Source organism: Notolabrus celidotus, chromosome 1 (genome assembly GCF_009762535.1).
Source record: "Notolabrus celidotus isolate fNotCel1 chromosome 1, fNotCel1.pri, whole genome shotgun sequence".
NCBI lineage: Eukaryota > Metazoa > Chordata > Actinopteri > Labriformes > Labridae > Notolabrus > Notolabrus celidotus.
In genome coordinates, this window is record NC_048272.1 from 14,582,964 (window position 1) to 14,605,012 (window position 22,049).

The following is a 22,049-nucleotide window of genomic DNA, read 5'->3' on the forward strand; positions in this document are numbered from 1 at the left end:
GAACACACTCCCTGAAAGCTGTAGGTCTGCTCCAACTCTCACCTCTTTTAAATCAAAGACTAAGACTTTTTTATTTGCCACTGCCTTCCTATCTTAGATTATTTTAACCCACTTTAAATTAAAATTTTAATGTAATTTTTAATATATTTCTAATTTTCCTTTTCTTTTCTGTTTTATCATATTTGTCATTTTAATTGTGTTCTTTTATGCCTGTCTGAATGTCTCCAATGCTTTTAATGTTTTAATGTAAAGCACATTGAGTTGCCCTCGTGTATGAAATGCGCTATACAAATAAAGCTGCCTTGCCTTGCCTTGCCTTGCCTTGCCTAAACCATGATTTTGCTTGCGTTTCCACAGCCAACTGTAACTTTTTGGTGCTTCACACAAGAAGCCTGTTGGCTGTGTGACAGTTCCAGCTTGATTTTCATTTTGGCGTGCATGTTAATAGATCAGAATATTAACTCTACTGGTGCAAGTCTCATGTGCCAAAAAATCTAGATGTTTTTCTGCAAGCCGAGCACAGATGTCTTTATAGCTTTATATCAGCTATATTTATTCCAAAAGCATAAAAATCAAAGCATGAAAGTACTTAAGAAATCAGTTTGGTCTGTGTTGTGACTCCCCTTGTTTCCACACAAAGCTTGTTTTCTGAAGTTGAGTCCACAACAGTAATTTTTCAGAAGCAGTCTCTTTCATTGTGCTTTAGTTGAGCCTACCATGCACGTTGACTGCAGGTAAGCTATGCTGACTATTTCACAACATCAGGTTACAGGAAATGTGTCTTCTTGTGCAATGTCCCTTTCTCTCTTCACCCATCTCAGTGCTCCTCTCTTTGCTCAGCTGGGGTTCGTGTTAAGTAACCCTTTTTAACAAGGTAATTTCCTGATAAGTCCGACTCTGACACCTTTACAAGACCAAAGTATACCCTGATATGAATTAACACATACATAAATCCGAGTTATGATTAATTAATTAAAGTACATAATTTTACTGATCAAATAAAACCAAGTTAGGAGAGATATAATCCAGTACGATCCCTCCTCCCCTCCCAGGATAATAATTTTTCGGAAAAAAATGATTTACCAATGTTAAAGGTGACATATCACGCTTTTTTCATCAATATATATCGGTCTAAGAGGTCCCCAAAACATGTCTTTAAAGTTTGTGCTCAATAAATCACTTTGAAATCAGATTTTGGCATGCCTGAAAAGCCCTCTTCTTCATTCCTCATCAGAACACTCTGTTTTCTCTCTGACCACGCCCCCTCAGGAAGTGGATGTGCCTCGGCTCTCCAGCACGTTGATCTAATGTTTACATGTTGGCTGAATATACACGGCTGCTCAAAGATCACGTTACTACAACCCTCTGAATCTGATCCAGAATCTGATCCTGGCAGAGAGGCGCCTGCAGCAGGACCTTTCTGAAGGATTGGTCACAGATTTTGTATTTCTTGTTGTTTTATTTGTCAGTATGTCGACGTGTGTCTTGGTACAGAGCTACAGCTACAGCTATGAACATGTAGCTATGTGGCTATGCTAACTAGCGCTAGCACTTATCCATGATAAATAAAAATCATCCACTAGATCTTCAAATATGCAGACGTGGGGAGTAAAACCGACCTCTGTGTTTATTAAGTCAGCCTACAACTAGCAAGCCTCCCTCCTAAGCTCCTTGTTAGCACACATTTGTGCAGGTAATGAAAAACGGGGGAGGGATTCAGTATTATTTTATACAGTCTATGGGCTGAACAAGCTCTGAGCTCTGACTCCGTGACAGACCAGATATTGTTGTTACGTAACAAAAACACGGAAGTCTGAAACGGCTCGTTTCACACACATTTACAGAAAGGTGTAGAAATCAAAACAGGGGCAGAATGGATTTTTTTCATTCTCGGGGGGTTTGTAGACATGCAAGGGACACATATTTCAGGTAGAGAACCATTAAAAAGTCAATTTTGCATGATATGTCACCTTTAAGAACAAGATCTCTGAAGAGATAGAGGCACTAATTTATCCATATTGGGTGCCAAAATACACATAAACTGAAAATTCCTCTCAATAGCTTTAAGCACCGGCCTCTCTTTTCAGATCAAGATGCTATGTCCACTTCTTTTATAACTAAAAGATATTGGCTGCTACATGTTGTATTTGTAAAAATGGTAGTCACATTTCCAATATCAAGCAAAGTTCTACAACTCAGTGCTTATATATATTTAACCTTTCAGACACCTTTTTATTTTCACAAATACACTGAAATCTCATTCAAAGTATGTAAAGGAACAACGCCATACCTGACACTCCAGCTTATCCAGCAGTTGCTGCAGCCTGCTGATTTGAGAGCACCAGTTCTCTCCATCCTCCATGTTCACACCTGGAGACAACACAGTCATGTAAACAATCAGCTGAAAGGCCAAAGTTTAGAATTTTCTTTCTGTGTTTTATTGTGAAGATTTCAAAAGATCCTGTTCAGTCATGTCCAGATGAAAGGTTTCTATCAGCTGACAGCGTAAAAAAAAAAAAGCAACACAGTGTAGCAGCGTGATGCTGGTATCCCCACAGAAAGGTAAAAATCCAGTTCAATTAAAATGACATCAACCTCCTGATAAAATCAGCGCCCATTTTAAAATGTAGAGATCAACAGTCATTTATTTTTCATTACTTGGTGAATGTCTGATGTGCAGGCAATCAGTAACAGTGACGAGGAAAATAAATGAGGCTGAACAGAAAGTAACTGTCTTTGGAAAAAGTTGCCCTGATCTCTGCAGTTAATAAACGCCCTACAATCGTAATGACAGTGATTGGATCATCCATTTACACCACTGAACACCCGTCTTCCATTGACTGGCAGTTTCTCTTTATTGATGTGTTTTGATGTGAAAGTCAAAGTAATTATTGTCTGGTTTAACTGTGGCCTAAAGACAGAGTTCCACAATGCTCAAGGTATTAGCAGGCTAGGGCATTTTATAACAAAAAACTAAATATTGGTTAAAGTTTTCCTGCTTCAAAATTTAATTAAAAGGATTATTCTGGCATTTAATTTTTTTCCCAACATCCAACCCAGTCTCACAAAGCTGGACATTTGAAACCTGCTGGAGCACTTTGATATTTCTGTTGTAAACTACTGTATTTTATGAATTTTGGTCATGAACAGAAATGGCAGAGTTGAGCAAACCTTGTGAGTTTGGCAAATAAAGTGCACAGAATCTGAAAGTTTAAGAGCAGGCTGAATTGTTGACAAACTCTGGAAATACAAAAACTAAAAAAGTCCTTTCAAAAAGTTTGTTCTACCTGAAGACTGATATGCTGACTCATTTCTACCATAGAGCTCTGTTGTTCTCCAATAATGTTCCAAATCCAACTGAAATGACTTCCAGTCACCCCTTTTTGTAGACAAACAATATCATTTTTTTTTTATGAATTATGAATACTTTTTAAAATTGTATTTCCAAAAGCTCTGCACCTAGAGTTGCTTGTTGGTGTAGACCTGTGTTTGATTGACAGCAGCTTGAGTGCTGGTGTTACAGGGAACTTTAAACAAAGGAAACATATGTACTCTGCAGCGCTGAGTGAAACGTTTCTGCATTACAATTAAAATGTGCGCTGTTGTATTTTTTCAATCACACAAACGATCCTACTTCTATAAATGCTCACAAGAGGAAAGCTATGCAGCTCATTATATTTTCTGATGTATGAAAAATGTTTGATAAAAACTACATTTAGAAACTTTATTTAAATCCATATTACCAATTTATGTCTGAAGCCCTGTCACAATGTGCCAACCTGAGGATGTCCATTAGACCCCAGTCTCCTACAATGCCACCCACTTGGTAAGCAATGCATCTTTGATTTAGTTCCTTTCCACTGTCCAAAACAGAGCTCTGCCTGCTTTTGTGATGCGGTTGCCGGCTGACATCAGTCTGATTAGCTGCACCTGTATGCTTAGCTTGTAGGTGGTAGCTCAGATTTGAAGTACTTCACTTATATTCTAATTCTTTGGGACACAAAGTGCATATTATCTTGGAGTTTCTTTGAAGTGAAACATTCCATTCAACAGTGTAGTGGTTATTTTCCATCATGGCAGTGGTAGGTAGCAGGAAGATGCTGCTGTGGCTTAACTACAGTGTGCAGAAAGGGACAAAATAGCACTGGATTTAAAAGAATGTGCCAATTTCAGACCTTAATCACATTGGGATTAATGCATCAACTCTAGCTGTTATAACATATTTTACTTTAGAAGACGGCAATGTGTTTGGTATTGAGAGTATAAAGATATTACTGGATACCTGGTTCAGCTCTCTACTGGTTCAGATCCTACATCTCCAAAACTCTGTCCTATCCCCTATCACCAAGACCAAGCACGGCATCTTGGGGGACAGAGCCTTTGCCATCACTTTCCCACTCTCTCAAACTCCCTCTCTCCAAACATCCACAACTCTGACTCTCTTCACTCATTTAAAAATTAAACTCAAAACCTACCTGTTCAAAAAAGTCTACAACACGTGACCTCTAGTCCCTCCCTATCTCTGTTTTTTTTTTTTTCGTTTTTTTTTTGTTCCTTGATGTAAAGCTCCTTAGAATACTTAGAAAAGTGCTGTATAAGTCTTAACAATTATAATAATTGTTGTTGTTGTTGTTGTTATTAAAATTGTTTTTTGTTTGTCAAAGCTCCTTTCAGTTAGCCTTGATTTTTGAGCCTCTTGTGGACAAAGTCATACCTCTTGTGTATTTGCTTACCTTGTCCCGTACATGCTCAGGTAACGTCTTCTGACATAAAAACTCATCCTTCTTTCCAATAACAGTCAAATGTGTCACTCATGTATGAGAATGTACCAACTGGCTGCTTCTTCAGCTTCCTGTCAGACACCTACCCTTTGGTAGCAGTTACAAACACTAAAAATAACTGTTTAGAAATAGTCAGTGTTGTTGCTGCTTGTCTTGTTTGCTTTCTTAGGTAGAAAAAAGGCATCAGTATTAATTTTGGTATGCTTCATAACTAGTTTAAAAACTCCTTACTGGAGCTTTAAGTATCCACAGCCTTCAGTGCTCATTTCAATGCTGCACTGCAGGCTCTCTTAGATCAGCTTAAAGTAACTTTGTAACAAGATAAGCTCAGTTTTTGTTTCACTGACTTTTTTTTAGAAAATAAAACGTTTTAAAATCCTTTTTTGCTTTCAGTACTTTGTTAATAATATTACATCCCTCTTACCTGTGGTCAGGATGCCAGCGCAGGGATCTGATGGCGACATGCACAGGTTATTATGGAGCCTGCGACCGCACCGTCTGCCGTTCCTCTCTGCTGCTGTCAGCTCAGGTGCCTTTACCTCTCTGCTGCCATGACAGCGGAGGAGACCCAGGGAAACAAAACATCAGAGAGAGAGAGAGAGACGGACGGCTACTGTCAGAGGGACGTGTGTGGAGGAAGAAGTAAAACAGCAATTGAATATATGGCAGACTGAGGAAGTCATACAAGGGATGAGGAAGAAGGGAATTGAATACAACAAAGGAGAGGAGAGATGAAGAGAAAGAGTGCATGAGAGAGACGGGGGAAAGCAGGGAGGGAGGTAAATAAGGATGGATTAATAATTGATTTAAATCAGAGCTGAGACAGGTTACAGTAATGTCTGAGAGAAGAAGAGAGAAAGAGGAGGAGAAGGAGAGAGAGAGAGAGAGACAGAGATGTAAATGGTAAAGAGAAGCAAGAGATAAGCAGAAAGTGTCCAGAAATGAGGTAGAACCACTTACTGAAGGGCAGGACACACACCAGTGCTTATTAACCCACACAAGCTCAGTGTGATAGAGGAGCAACCTTACACACACGCACACGCACACACACACACACACACACACACACACACACACACACACACACACACACACACACACACACACACTCACACACACTCACACACACTCACACACACACTCACACACACTCACACACTCACACACTCACTCAGACGCACAGTATGTCAAACAGTTACTCTGCTTTTCAAGACAGCAAACACTTTTCCTTCTACGTCAGCAGAGCAGAGTGTCAAGGGCAAATCTTGGTGTGACACTTGAGACACAAACCCTCGATGGGAGTGCGTGTGTGTGTCCCTCTCTGCCTCTAAATGCCCATGTACAATTGTTTTTTCTCATTCCCCTCTCTCTCTGTCCTCCTCCTTTTGTTGTGCCTAAGTGTAGGGATGATATTATAAGTGTGTATATGTGCGTTAGTGTGTGTGTGTGTGTGTGTGTGTGCGTGTGCTCGCGCTCGCGTGTGCGTGTGCAGTGTCACACTGACAGCGCAGAGGGAGAGCAGTGCTAGGAGCTCCACCTGCTGAGAAAAGCCTGGAGCCCAAAGGCCATTGCAAACAGGCACAAATCCACTGCAGGAGAGCGGAGGGGGAGAAATAAGCGGTTTGCTGCAAGCTCAATATGCCTCTTATCCCATCCCTCCCACCTCTCTCTCTCTTTCTCTCTCTCTCTCTCTCACACACACACACACTCCCTCTTTCTCTTCACAAAATCTATACCTATTTGAACAAACTTAAAAGAGTTATTTGTGGACAAAAACCTGTCCTTTTGTACGCCTCCTCTCCTTTTTTTCCGTTTATCTCAGACTTTCTACACCTCTCATTTACTTTTTGTAATCATCCCTCTCCATGACTCACTTGTTCTGTATTTCAATGTCACCCTTATCATCTTTTCTCTTGCTGCTCCCCCTCTCCCTCCCCCAGTCCCCTTTCAATAATGCACATTGGCTTTAACAGCTCCATTATTTTCAATAATACCAGTGTGGCAGCCGGAGGGGGGGACGGAGAGATCTGCTGAGCCACACATGCAGATGTAAGTTGTGACAGAATTTAGTAGTATCAAAGGGTGTTATTTTTGAAAGTTAAGACTCTTGAATGTGTCTAAAATTCACACATCAAGGTATTGACTTGTGGTGAGATAGATTTCCACTCAAATGTCCTTGATTAATTGTTTGTCAGAGCATCCTCTGTATTGATTTTCCTAAGTAAGTGATGCATAAAAGAAGCTGTTCAGAGATGCTTGATGAATGTATAGAGAGACACATGAAGAACATGTTTTTCATTGCAAATAAGATGGATTAAATGATACTATTTTACTAATTTGCAGTGGTGCTCCAAACACAGCAGAGAAGCGATAAAGATGCATTCTGTAGGCCAGATTAAAAGTATTCATCTCTTTGACAGTGACACAGAATTTTAAGCAGTCTGCTGATTATTGAGGCATCTCAATGACTGTGAAGTTGTGGCAGATTCAAAGCTCTGTGCTGACAGGCATACCTTGTAAGACAGCCCTGTGAGGTAGAGCTGATGATCTTCACTGACAACATTTTTACCCAAAATAGTATAAAGTAGTTCCTGGTTGCAAATTGTAGCTTTATTTTTTCACTAATATGATGTGCAAGTGAGATCAGTGGTGTTCTCATGGAGGGCAGGGGTATCACCCTTGTGGTGACCTGATGTCTGAAAAACACTGCTGAAGTGCCCTCTTCAATATCCCCTGTGCTAGATAAGATATTATATTATTCCCTTTCTGTGGAAAAAGGTTCTTGTAGGGGCCTCTTGTGGCTACAACAATATAACGTGTCCTCTGGGTGCCCTCAAAGAGGATAAACTGTTACAAAGCAGCCTCAGAGATGTCCTGATAAAGTATCCTATTAGTAATTTAACCATATTTCGTACTAGGAATAAGCCTCAATCTTGATAATTTGGGAAGGTACGGTTATGAGATGGATATGGATATTCTCTGAATCTAAATATGCACGTGATTATTCGGAAATAAAAAAAAAGACTGTCACACCTCTGTAACGTACATCAAAATAAAGCTAAGAAACTGTTGTATGTTTTGGTGGGGCAGCTGTGGCTCAGTCGGTCGTCTCTCAATCAGAAGGTTTGCAGTTTGATCCCAGCTTCTGCAGCAACATGCCAAAGCATCCTTGGGCAAGACACTAAGCCCCAAATTGCTCCCTCTGTTGGTCAGTGGTGTATGAATGTGTACGAATGAGATTAGCTAAGACTGATGGTCCCTTACTATAGCAGCCTCTGCCATCAGTGAGTGAATGTGACTAGCAGTGTAAAAGTGCTTTGAGTGGTCTGAAGGAATAGAAAAGCTCTGTATACATCAATTTACCATTTGTTTAAAGCTGGGGTTGGTAGTCAGATTTAGATACACTTTTTATTATACTGATTAAAATGATCATTATGTCCTGATGGCAATCAATACATAATGTGTTCTTAAAAAAGAGCAAAAAAAAAGCTGCTATCTACAGCCAGAGTAAACCTGGGACAACACCAACCAATCCCCGCCTTTGGAAGCCAAAATATGAAACCAATCAAATCCCGTCCTGCCCACCTCCTACCCACCTCCTGCGCGTACATTTCCCCGGCGTGCACGCCCCGTCCCCTGCCTCTGCTTCCCCTGACTATATTTACTGCCCCTCTCGCTCGACCTCGGGGCTGTCCCTTCTGACCCGATGAGGTGCTTTGCTCAGATCAGAGTCTAAAAAGCTCTCACCACGGGGGGGCTCTGACAAGCAAAAAAAAAAAGACAATTAGTAAATCCTACAGAAAATTTAGATGTATTATATGTATTATAGTTTTCTCCTGATATCGTGTCATCGGTACAAGTAGATAATGCTAGCATGACAGCTGTGAGTACTAACAGTATCCATGTTTTTTTGTGTTCTTAACTTTCACTATGATAATGTTTTGGTGTTTTCTTACCGCTGAGTGATACATGAGTTGACGTAGTGCAAAACACAAATGATGTGCTGAGGACCGGTTTTGAATCAGCTACGATCATATGGTTGTGAATCAGCGGTGCTCGTGCATGTGAGTGGGGCATGTGCATGTCGTTTTGGAGGAGTTCCAAGGGGAGGGGGGGGGGGGGGGGGGGGTTGCTAGTTTTCCAACCCTAGCTTTAAGCCAGATGAGTTTATTTCCTCCATTTAAAAAAAGCCAAAGGTATTCACTGAATATTGTGGACCTTGTCCCTATACTCGCCCCTTGTGTTTTCCTTTTTCATGATTACATTGTGACCACAAACTACTGGTATTAAAAGTATGGGCTATACAAAGTAAAGACTGAAACAAGCCTCCAAAGCTTATATGCTTAAATGCAAAGGAAAACTTTCCTCTACTGTTTCCTGTTTCAGTCGAGATAAACCATACAAAAACAAGATGAGGTAAAATGACTGATGTATATTGTAGACTAAATGTCTTTAGAGAGCATAAAGCTATAGTTAATAATGTATTAGCAAACAGCATGTGGGAAAACAGTAGTGAGAAACACCATGAACATGTTCTGGTCTGGTGTACCCGGTCCTGTGGGGGAGGCAAGTCTAAGCTTGAGCTTATGATAATTGAAAGAGGGGGTTTGTGTTTTCCAGTTTGTTAAGTTGGGCTGTTGGAGATATAATAAGTTTATGTGGCACAATAAGAAAACTATACAACTTTCTGCTTTGCCACTCAATGTAAACAGAGGCCGCATTTAGCCTTCAATTCCTGACTTTCATGGGAAGTGGCAGCTAGTCAGGATGTTGTCAGTCATGCAGGAGAGGGTTTTTTAAAACCAATATGAAAGAAGCTATTTTTGGTTACTAAACCAAGCCAAGTGCTGCTTTCATAATGCTGCTCATGTGTCCTGAGACGTGAGATGTACTTCTACAAACCTTCTTTTATGTTTTATCAGCTGCACTCTTGACCTCTGGGTGACATATCACGCTTTTTTCATCAATATATATTGGTCTAAGAGGTCCCCAAAACATGTCTTTAAAGTTTATGCTCAAAAAAACACTTTGAAATCAGGTTTTGGCATGCCTGAAAAGCCCTCTTCTTCAGCCCTCCTCAGAACACTCTGTTTTCCCTCTGACCACGCCCCCTCAGGAAGTGGATGTGCCCTCGACTGTCCAGCACATTGATCTAATGTTTACATGTTGGCTGAATATACACGGCTGCTCACAGACCCGCGTTACTTCAACCCTCTGAATCTGATCCAGAATCTGGTCCAGCCTGTATCAGGACCTTTCTGAAGGATTGGTCACAGATTCTGTGTTACTTGTTGTTTTATTTGTCAGTATGTAGACGTGTGTCTTGGTACACACCTACAGCTACGAACATGTAGCTATGTGGCTATGCTAACTAGCGCTAGCACTTATCCATGATAAATAAAAATCATCCACTAGATCTTCAAATCTGCAGATGTGGGGAGTAAAACCGACCTCTGCCAGAAAGTCAGCGGGACCTTTTCTGAAGGATTGGTCAGATTCTGTGTTACTTGTTGTTTTATTTGTCAGTATGTCGACGTTTGTCTTGGTAGACAGCTACAGCTACGACATGTAGCTATGCTAATTAGCGCTAACACTTATCCATGATAAATAAAAATCATCCACTAGATCTTCAAATCTGCAGACGTGGGGAGTAAAACAGACCTCTGCCAGAAAGGCAGCGGGACCTTTTCTGAAGGATTGGTCACAGATTCTGTGTTTCTCGTTGTTTTATTTGTCAGTATGTAGACATGTGTCTTGGTACACCGCTAAAGCTACAGCTACAGCTACAACCTTTTTATTTACAGTCTATGGTTACGACATGTAGCTATGTGGCTATGCTAACTAGGGCTAGCACTTATCCATGATAAATAAAAATCATCCACTAGATCTTCAAATATGCAGACGTGGGGAGTAAAACCGACCTTTGTGTTTATTAAGACAGCCTACAACTAGCATGCCTCCCTCCTAAGCTCATTGTTAGCACACATTTGTGCAGGTAATGAAAAACAGAGGGGGGATTCAGTATTATTTTATACAGTCTATGGGCTGAACAAGCTCTGAGCTCTGACTCCGTGACAGACCGGATATTGTTGTTACGTAACAAAAACACGGAGGTCTGAAACGGCTCATTTCACACACATTTACAGAAAGGTGTAGAAATCAAAACAGGGGCAGAATGGATTTTTTTCATTCTCGGGGGGTCTGTAGACATGCCAGGGACACACATTTCAGGTAGAGAACCATTAAAAATTCAATTTTGCATGATATGTCACGTTTAAAGTATAGCTGGACTTCACATGCTAAATAGACACTAAAGGTGCATTTCAACCAAGAGTTCCGGGGCCTTTAAGCCCCCAGAACTGCTTTACCTTGAACTAAAAGGTTCCTGTGCCCCCATTGTTGTCTGTGTTTCGACCGCGGGTTGAAGTCCCGGGTAGATTGTGCAAATCAGGCCAGTGACATATGGAGAAAAAAATTACATTCAATAATATTTTGAAATCTTAATAAAAAACTAAACTAGTGTGCATTCCCAGGAACTCCTTCTATGTTTCAACAACTGTGCAAACTCCACAAACACCCTTATGTTCAACCGAAAGTCCCAAGACCTTTGAAAAGTACTACCCCCCAAGCAGGGGCTTTTCAGGGGGGAGATTATCTACCCCTGAACTAAATTTATGTGGTTCCTCTGGTCGAAACACATGTAGTTCAGGGGTAAAGTTCCTGCGGTCGAAAAATGCCTTAATGGTGTGGACACAAGGCATACCATGTAGTGCCATTGACCAAGAGTTTGTATTTTACAAGATAGGAAAATACATGTGTTGTATGTACAGTGTCTTTAAATCTGCACTAGAGGGAACCAGTTTAGTCAGTGTCATATCACTGTACTCACGGTGCAGGGCTGCTCTGCTCCTCCACAGCCTCCATAGCACACTGCAGTGACCGCTGCAGGGACAGCAGCTGACTGGAAGTCTCTCTGAGCATGAACCTGGTGACAAACTGGCCCAGCACACTGGAGCCCTGGTACTCCTGAGAGGCAGAGAGTGACACACAGGAGAAGAAGTGCACGCAAAAAGATTAGACAACAGAGATGAGATATGATTTGATATCCCATCCAAAACAACCACAGGCACTTGTGAAATGTGTGACAGCAGCAATTAAATGGGCTAATTAATTCTGGGAGCACATGCATTATTCAGCACTGCATATCCAAATTCCAAGGTGGAGGAACTTAATGGCAGACATAATTGCTGCTTGGGTCCCCAAACACAGTCGTGATTATGCATCCTCAGAGGAGCGTTATTCACGCAGTGTGCTAATGAAGTAACAGCACAGTAGTTCTTTGTCAAAACTTAAAATGACGACTAGACTTGACTGGAAATGCATCATGGGATTAGCAGTCCGGAACACTCTGTGACAGGCCACAGCTGCTAACTAGCGATTGCACAACTCTCAGTGGAGTTCCCCACCTTCTACAGCTTTAAGGAAGAGCCAGAGCAGAGGAGCAAGGTGATCTAATTAAGCCAGGATACATAGTTATTCAGCACACATCTCTTCTTCTCTTGTTTAAAAGTACGGCTGTACTGTCTTTTCCATTACGACACAAATCCCCCATTCCAGGTCGTTGACTCAAAAAGTCCAGAGGCGCCTTTAAAATATCTTCTCAGCTGCAATTAAGCAATCTATTGACTGCGTAGCAAAACGTTAGGCTGTGCACATGCTCGCTCATTAATCTTTCCGGCTTTGTTTAACACACTGGGATATTTCAACAATTGAAGGGCTTTATGCAGTGGCTACTCGATTTAGATGAATAGACTTTTATAATACAGAGACATTAGACAAGTCTTTGCAGCATTAACCTTCATTCTACTTATATATTAAACATCAGGGGACTACAGAAGTGAGTCCCTTTGGATCCAAAGAGAACACAAAAGTCAGGTAAGAAACAACCAAATTTGAAAATATTAATATTTCTTATCAAATTATCATGATATAATAATTATTATTATTTCAGAAGAGTAACTCATAATTTGCAATCTGTATGAAATGAAAATGTGTCTGAAACTTGAGGAAATCTGTCTGCTGCAATCTACGTCCATCTCCTTCAAAATGAGGTCCCACCCACATGCTAGTTTGAGATAATTGAAAGTTAGGACACATGTCAAACATGAACTCAATACATTGTTCCATTTATGAAAATTAAGCAGGCCTGGTTTATTTTCATTAGTGCCCCCAAAGGAATATAATAGAATATTTAAAAGCAGTAATTAAAACCAACAGAAAATAAAATAATATGAAATCATTTGGAGTACAGATATAATTATCTCAAATTGTTTCCTACAATGTGAAATCCAATTATATAAACATTCAAGGATTAATTTTTGGTGGTTAAGTGTCTTTCATTTCTTGCTATGAGTGGATTGATAGTGGTCTCTCTCACATTGTACATTACGCTCGGGGCTTACACATAGACTGTATAAAATATGGACGTAGTATCCGTGACGTCACCCATCTGTTTCTGAAGAGCTGTTTTGAGGCCAATCATCGGCGGCAGCCATATTGCTGCTGTTGAGCGATTGTGACGTAAAGAGGCGGGCTTTGAGCCTCCTCGCCTAAAGCTACAGTGTTCCCGCCTGTCAATCAAGTCAGCTGTGCCTCTCATTGGAAGACTTGTAATCTCAATATCTTTGAAATTGCAGCATTATGAAGAATTTCACCCCCCGTACAGTGTGTGCCGATCGAGAAATTAGCTATCCAGACTACACTCTTTTTGGACCAGGCTATAAACATGTTTATTTCTGCTGTAAAGATTGTCTTTTTTGAATTGGTGTGTATGTGGTTTCCGGTATATCCGGAGCCAGCCTCAAGCGGATCCTCAATGAACTGCAGTTTTTAACACTTCCGCATTGGACTCATATTTTTAGACCGGAGGTTGCCGGTTGGGCTTACACAGCCTGTTGGCTTAGATTAGCACAAAAGCTGCGCAACAATCCCCAAGTTCAAAGGATGCATTTCAAGGCTGATTGCATCACAACAGTGTAACTTGGCTGTTCCAATTCAAATGCCTCTTCAAATATGGCTGACAAATGCGTCCTGTTTGATTTATGACACACACACACACACACACACACACACACACACACACACACACACACACACACACACACACACACACACACACACACACACACACACACACACACACACACACACACACACACACACACACACACACACACACACACACACACACACACACACACACATCAAAGTGAGCTTACCTCTTTAGTTTTATCCATTGCTTTTAAAATGGCGATGTTCAGGCTCTCCAGAGCTGAAAGTACATTGAGATACTCCCCCAGGTGCTGAGAAAAATAATCTAATAAGAAAGGGGAAATAAGCTGTGAGCGTCATAGCAATGTTAGAACAATGAAAAGTGTCATTTGGCAAACTCTTTGACAGATTCAGTTTGAAAGAAGACTTTACCACGCATGAGAGACAACTTGTTAGAAATGGAAAAAAACATCCATATGTATCTTCAACCACCAGTTGAGTTGGAAGCATTAAGCGTTCACATGCCTATGTGTCAATGCCTTTATTACTTGACAAATCATGAAACTGTAACTGATCTGTTTTGATCATAACTTTAATCACAATTACAGTAGCTCATTTACACCTGAGAACAGTTGGTGACCAGAGCTGTAAAGGTTAATTTGATACTGGATATAGCTAAATGAACACACATGTATGACTGTATGATTTATTTGAGCTAACCAGTCAATAATGTGTGAGAAAAGTTGTTCAGACAATTTAATACAAATTCAGTAAAGCAGATAATTACATCTTAATTAGATTTTAGTTGTTATTAAAGAAACCGATTTCTCTATAATGGAGAGGGCCGACAGAGATCCAATGTTGGATAATCTGCAGATCTTATATTTTCCTCTTATTCAGTGAAGTCATCCACATGGATTTGGTGCCAGTGAGAAATGCTTTGTCATGAAAATGAAAGACAGAAAGACAACACAGCAACTAGGCTGGATAAATTAAAACTTATCTAATGCAGACTAGTCAACAACTCTTGATGTCACACAGCAATGTTGCCAGGTTTCCGCTGCATAAATAATGCAGAAGTTTTATTCTGGGTACTACTGGTATTTACAGATCCCTGCCCTATTTCTCCACCTTATTCAGGCCATTTGACACATCCACACTCTAGAAATGATATAAAAAAATCTTTAGAAATCTGGGCTGGGTTTCAGGTTTTGCAGCTAGGTGTTAAAAGTGTTATTGGATGCTGTGTTCTGTTAAAAATTAAACCGCATTCACATGGAGAATTATTATACCAAAATCCTTATCTGTGGAATAAACATGAATATACCATCAGCAACTTAATTGGTTAATTAGCTTGACTCAGCTTAGCTTAGCTTAATTTGAGATAAACACAAGATAACACAATAATAATAGTAATAATAATACATTTTATTTGTATAGCACCTTTTAAAAACATGTTTACAAAGTGCTTTACAGAGTGCAAGACATACCGAGATAAAACACAAAAGCACATGACAAAAGGTAAGGAGAGCTGAAATGAGTTAATAAAAGACAAAAATAAAAACCATGCAGAAATTAAAAAGTCAGTGATGAGTTAAGAAATAAAAGCACATTTAAAAAAGTGTTTTTAAAAGAGATTTAAAAGAGGACAAGATGTGGCTTGCCTGATCTCCTCTGGCAGGTCACTCCAGAGTGACAGGGCCCTGACTGCAAAGGCCCGGTCGCCTCTGGTTTTTAACTTCGCCCTTGGAAGTTCCAAGAGAGACCTGCCGGAGGTTCTCAGGCAGCAGTTGGGGACATACATTTTAAGGCATTCACTTAGGTACTCAGGGGCCAGTCCATTTATTGCTTTAAAAGTGAGAGTTAAAATCTTAAAATCAATTCTAAAACCTACAGACAAGCAGTGAAGGGAGGCTAAAATTGGTGTGATGTGTTCCTTTTTCTTGGTGTTTGTAAGGAGTCTGGCAGCAGCATTTTGTACTAACTGGAGTTTTGAGAGGTTGTGTTTGCTTAGGCAGGTGTAGAGTGAGTTACAATAATCTAATCGGGAAGTGATAAATGCATGGATGACTATTTCTAGGTTATGGTTATGGCTAGGTAAGCGCTCAGTGAAGAAACCCACCCCCACTATGCGCTTCACTGAACAATTTAGGAGCCTACTCCATGGCTCCTGATGTCCCCGAAAGCCTGAGATAGAAAGGACAGATGGGCAACGAGAGCCAACACATAATTGAGGTTATCAAGCGGGCTCTTCCCTTCACTGATGTTGCGTTTAGTTCGGCCTACGACACTTCAGAGAGACTTAACAGTTCATTCTGGCACCTCAGATCAACCCCCCCCCCCCCCCCTCCATGCCAGCTCCCACTGTCCATCATATCCACCAGCAGAACACCCCAATATAAAAACCCAACCCATACAGTATTCCCACTTTCAATGGACCCAGGCTCTGTACATGTAAGCTCCAGTACTAGTACTTAGCTTAGCAGGAATTTCAGAAATCAGGGAAGGGGACTTGCTCTTTCCAGCAGTTGCCAAATCTGCCTAAACACACCCCCAAAGGCACCTGTTTACTCTGTCAGAACTTCTCCCTGGTTGGTTCAGTATTTTTCCAGCTTTTGATTGGAAGAATCGGCTAGACAGATTTTGTAAAATTCCAAACCTACTCACAGTAATGATGAAGGGACACTCGGACAGCTGTGGCTAAGTGATTGTCTATCAACCAGAAGGTTGGCATGGGCAAGAATCCATGGGCAAAAACACTGGCTTCACCAGGGGTTTTGTGCCTAACAAATAAATATCGCTGGCTGCCAGTTTAGCCTATAGCGGTCAAAGACATGTAAAGAGGCTTAAGTCCACAAAGCATGCATGCCATCTCTAAACACTGTCCTATCCTCAGAATAAAGGCATAATTGAACTCAAAAATTTAGATATTATAATATTCACATATGTAGGGCAGCACCACTTCACAACCACAAAAGTTCAACTTCTTCTTTGTGCCCCTGTCAGTCATAGGCTATTTGAACTGTCCAAACTTTTCTCCTCGATAAAGCCCTCCTGGCTCCTGGTGGCAGAGCCAGCAGCTTGTGAATAGGATAAATTAGCACTAATGGGCACCTTGTATTGCAGCAGCCTCTATCATAAGTGTTTGAATGTGGCGTGAGTGGATGATTGTGACATGGAGAATAAAACACTTGGAGTGGTCTCAAGACTAGAAAAGCACCATATATGCGCAGCTCATTTACTATTTCAGTTTGTCGTCCCTCAACTTCTCGAAGATGAATGGTGTCCAGGAGAAAGTGAACCATGCTTTATGGTTTTACATCTTTCTTTGATTGCTTGCTATTAAAATAATTATTGCAATTATGCTGGACTGAATGTCTATAATTAAATGACACCGCCCTGAAACACTTATATTTCAAATATGTCTTTTGATTTTACTGTTTTTAATTCATCTTCTTCTTTATTTTTAATTGTTTGTCCTAATGTGTTTTAAATGTCATCTCACATGATGTTGTAATGTCTTGTGTGAAGTACTTTGAATTGCCATTTTGGCTAAAATATGCAGCACAAATAAACCTGCCTTGCCTTGCCTTCACTCTCATCTGTGAGTGTGCAGCAGGATGTACTGTACACCATGAACAAGTTACTTTCTAACATAACCCAAACCCAAAGATCCCCATGTTTTATTGAATATATTTCATTAGCAACATGACTTGTTGCAGTTTTCAGATGCTTACACTTGTCTTTGCTGTCACGTAAAGCTATCTGACCACTGGCTGTTACTTCTTATTTAACAAACAGATGGTAGTGAGGTATCAATTTACCCATCAACTCATGTCAAAAGAGTGCAAAATCACTCAAAAAGATAGATGCCTCTAAAATATAAAATGAAACCGTTACTGATGATGTCTAAGTATTCAAAGACTTTTAATCAAACAATTTTCTTCCACCAACCTGATAGCTTGTCAGTGTCCAGATTGCTGCAGGGCAGAGCATGAAAGGAGACAGATGAGAGAGCATTGAGCAAGTTAATTGAAGGAAGTCATGCTGCTCTTTATTCCTGGTCGATACACTTTGATAACAGCCATGTAAATATTATTGCAGATACACATAAGGCGCCAGCAGTTAAGCCATATAAATCAGTAACACTTCATCTGGCACTGTCTATTTCCTGCTGTGCGTTACAATCTGACACATTTTATTGTGCTTGTTAAATTATTGTTCCCAATGAAGCTTTGAGAGTGCAAAAAAAGGGAATGTCAAAGCAGTTGTGAAATGCATTTTCTTTTTACTTGTTCCATTGTTGTAAAAACAATGAATTCGATACTTCTTTGTTTTAAAAGTCTTAGCAAAGATGGTTACACTGAAGGCTACATTCTTCCCAGCAGCACAGTTTGATAAAGGCAGTACCATTACTTTAGGAAAAGTTCCCCCTGTTGCATTAAATGTCTGTTCCAGGTAATTTTCACTGTCAGGTACAGAACTTAAGTGAGGCTGATTTTGTCATTATGAAGCTCACACAGTGTTTACAGGCAAAACAATGCATTCCTTATTCCAGTCGCTGTTGTAGATTTCCAATTTAAAGTGACAACGCTCTCTGTTGCAGAACACACTTGAAATAAGCAAAGAGATGATATATTAGAGGTGTGCATTTCTCTTTGTTCCAACGGGTTATAGATGCTGTGATAACCACAGGCTTAGCCTGGCTGTGGCTGCTCGCACAGATTTCGCCACGGTGTCTCACCTGGTGAGATTTGTCTTGCTGCTGTTTTATTTCATTGATTTTCTACAAAACACACATACATGCAGATATTTGGATCGAGGTCCAAAAGACTTGATCTTTGTGGTGGAGCATAGTACATCACTTTACCATTTTCTGTAATGTTGTTGTTTTCTATACCTAATGATAATTGGCAAGCCACCTCAGCCGTGACACTGTTTTCATAAGAGGTTAATGTCAGAGTCTCATCAGATAGATCCAAAAGGGTTGTACACATTTAGCCAAATAAGCCATTGAATGTTGTCACCCCCGCCAAAATTATAAATCCATCACACAAATTATTAATATTATTTATATGTTTTTTACTGTAGGACTAGCCTGGCGTTACTGGTGAATGGGTCTGGATCCGTTCAATTAATTTCCTTTATCCAGGGGGCTTTTGCAATGACCACATGCAGAAGTGTCTATGGAAGCAATTGAACATATCTACAACCAATACATCATCCACCTTGTTTAATCCTTCAATATGGGGATTCAGTGGACCTCCCTGTGGCAGAAGCAGCCATTTTGGTTGTTATATGAAAACAAACAAAACCCCATTTCTAAATAGAGGACTATGATTGTAGGGATGTACATTGTAAGTGTTTTCTGTGATCAATTTCTGAAAATGTTAATAATCAATTATCAATTAATCAATAAAAAAAAAACATTATTATTCTTATGTCAAAAGCAAGGCCAAATACGTTTTTTCCTCCTAAATCATATTTTCTACAGCAACAAAATAAATATAATTGAATATTATTATGAATAATATTGAATATGGATTGAATACGGGTACATGTTTAATGATTATCAACAATCAGGCTCATAAAAATATTCTCCGCGGACATAGTCTTATAATGTGAAGGCTCATAATACTAACAGAAAAGTACTTCAGACTCACAGTGTCCAGTTTTCAGTCTACTCGTTCTTATTGAGAAAAATTAGCATGTGTATGGGGTCAGGTGTCAGCTGGGAGCGCGACCGTGTCATAATCAGTCCAGCTGCAGAAACGCTCAGACGGCTCTGATGTTGATGGTCTGCAAACATAGCGTACTAGCAATCCCCACCAGTCTGTTGGCTTTGTATCCAAAGGTGGGGAAATGTCCTGTTTAAAGTTGTCAACCTTCGTGTCCGTGTCGTTGTTGGCAGCAGTTGCGTATTGATCCTCTTTAGAAAGCGCTCGTGTAGACTTGACGCACAGCTGCAGCCGCCAGCTGAGCGTCTCCGCTGTGCACAACACCTTTAACAGCTTATTCACATCGAAACATGCTTTAAACTTAAAACACCTCCCTGATAGCTGAGTGTAATATGAGACCACATGATGTTTGTTCCACGTGACGGAAAATTGATAACAAAAATGCGTGTTTCGAGTAATGTCTTAACAATCAATTACTCGATAATCGATTCACTGTGTACATCCCTAGTCCCGTGTATCTGAGATCAGCAGGTAATCCTGAATGACAACTGTTCCAGACCAAGGAAAATTTGTCTGTGAAGGTTCTCAGTCATGCAGGTCATGGTAATTCGAAGCTTGATCCGTAAGGCAACTGGACTAGTAGAAAATCTACCAGCCCAGTTGCCTTACAGATCAAGCTTTGAATTACCAGGGAAAATTAATATGAGCCGGCTGATGGATCTGGCAAGCTGGTTATATGATGTCTGCCACTAGCTGGGGCGGTAGCTCAAGTTAATGGCTAAGGTCTTAACGCTATAACGCTCTACTACCTGGATGCAAACAAGCACAGATGACAAATGGCATCTCGTAGTGCATTTTAGAAGTTTATTGATTTTGAAAATGGAGATAAAGTTGTATGTTGGCTGCACAGGAGTGTGGACATTAACCTGCAAAGATGGCCAAAGGCTGGTGGTGCTCGCTCTGCTAATGTTAGGCACACTCTGAAAACCAATTTGGCATGGTGCACACCCAGACTCCGTGATCCTGTATTCTCACTTCTTAAACATTAAAATTAGTAACCAACAGGGATCAATGATTTTTTTTACACTCCTTTTATTTCTCTTTCTCATGTCAGGGTAAAATGATGTATTCCCTGATTCTAAAAGATACTAAACTTTAACCATCAGCACCAAAACCCATGTAGGTTTTTCAGATGCTTCTGTTTCAGATTTGACATTGTAATCAACAGTGCTGTCATACAAAACAACAACACTCTTTAATGCGACATCAGAGCTCAGTTTGTGCCAACTGCCTGAAAGCTTGGATGCTAGTTAAAGCAGTCTGAGGGCCAGTTTGTCACATCAGAGACAGTCCCAGAGTAACATCCTGTCCAAAAACAAATTTATCACACAGGGAAAGAAGAACTGGCCGCACAACAAAACATAAACGCAGACTTGTTGCTGTAGCCAAACACTGTAGTCACTTTAATTGGTTATGTGCACACAAGAAGAACATCTCACAAAGTCTATTTAGTATTTACTTCAATGCATCTAATTGCACTTTTGTGTGTTTGCGTGGGTTTGTTTATGCTTGTGAACGCACCTTGTGAGACTAACAGAGAGGCCTAACAGTCACAGTGAATTAATTATGCCATCTTAGGTGGTTTGAATGGTTTGACAGCAGAGATAGAAAGTACTGCTTTGTTGATGGACTGTAAAGATATATGGAGGTGAAGAGGATTACAAAATGTCTTCTGAATATATCACTAAACAGTAGAATAAGACCACTTTTTCTGTGAGTAAGGATGAGAACAGTGGAGACGCAGAGTTGAATATCCTCTGCAGACCAGCAGTTTCAGCAGACACCCTCAGGCGGGTTTCTTTGACTGCAGTTTTTGGGAAGTGGGTTTTTAAGTGGCTGTAGTAGTCCACACTCTTTTGTGTTCAAAAAAGGGGGATAGCTTAATTTATCTTGGCTCACTTTGGATGAAATTTTATTTCTAGCTGTGAGTCATTTAGCCCCATCACTAATCACATTAGAAGGAACACATGAGCTGTGGCTTTAAACAATGGATCTCTTGCTGTTCTGTCCTTTTTCTAACTCTAAAAGACTCAATCTGAACACTGTGGGGAAGCAATTGAATAAAGAACTTGTGTTGTTAACTTTTACTACTGTGAGGAATTAAATTCACAGCATGCTGAACAACTCACTTGTTTTGTCTGCCGTCTATAGAGAAGAAGAGCTCCTGTAGCTCCTCGGTGGTCAGGATCCCATCAGCGAAGTAAGTATTGAACTCATCAAAGGACAGCTTGCCATCATCTGAAACACAAATAATATACAGGCCTTTATTATTAGAGAAATCACAGCTGTATAATAAAAATAACTGGTACTGAAACATACAGTATGTGTGTTACCTCTCATGAGACAGTCTAACAGAAATAGTCAACTCCCTCAAAACTAAACTGAGTTTAAAATGATCATGTAAATATTTTCTTTCTCCTCTTTATTTTGGTTCTATGGTGTCCCAAAAGCCTTTTCTGTATCATGTCAAGATGAACTT

At 40.2% G+C, this 22,049-nt stretch overlaps 1 protein-coding gene across 2 annotated transcripts in view; it reads right to left on the reverse strand.

The window, feature by feature from the left end:
- necab3 (N-terminal EF-hand calcium binding protein 3) overlaps nt 1-22,049 on the reverse strand; it is a 77,075-nt gene that overhangs the window by 22,366 nt on the left and 32,660 nt on the right. The window contains exons 4-9 of one of the 2 annotated variants that reach the window (XM_034695233.1): nt 21,700-21,808; nt 17,787-17,812; nt 14,060-14,157; nt 11,671-11,807; nt 5,206-5,324; nt 2,291-2,370 (exon numbers count right to left, since the gene is read on the reverse strand). In XM_034695233.1, coding sequence (XP_034551124.1) covers nt 2,291-2,370; nt 5,206-5,324; nt 11,671-11,807; nt 14,060-14,157; nt 17,787-17,812; nt 21,700-21,808 — 569 coding nt within the window. Of the gene's footprint in view, nt 1-2,290; nt 2,371-5,205; nt 5,328-11,670; nt 11,808-14,059; nt 14,158-17,786; nt 17,813-21,699; nt 21,809-22,049 lie in introns of both variants that reach the window. The other variant, XM_034695225.1, reaches the window with a different exon arrangement.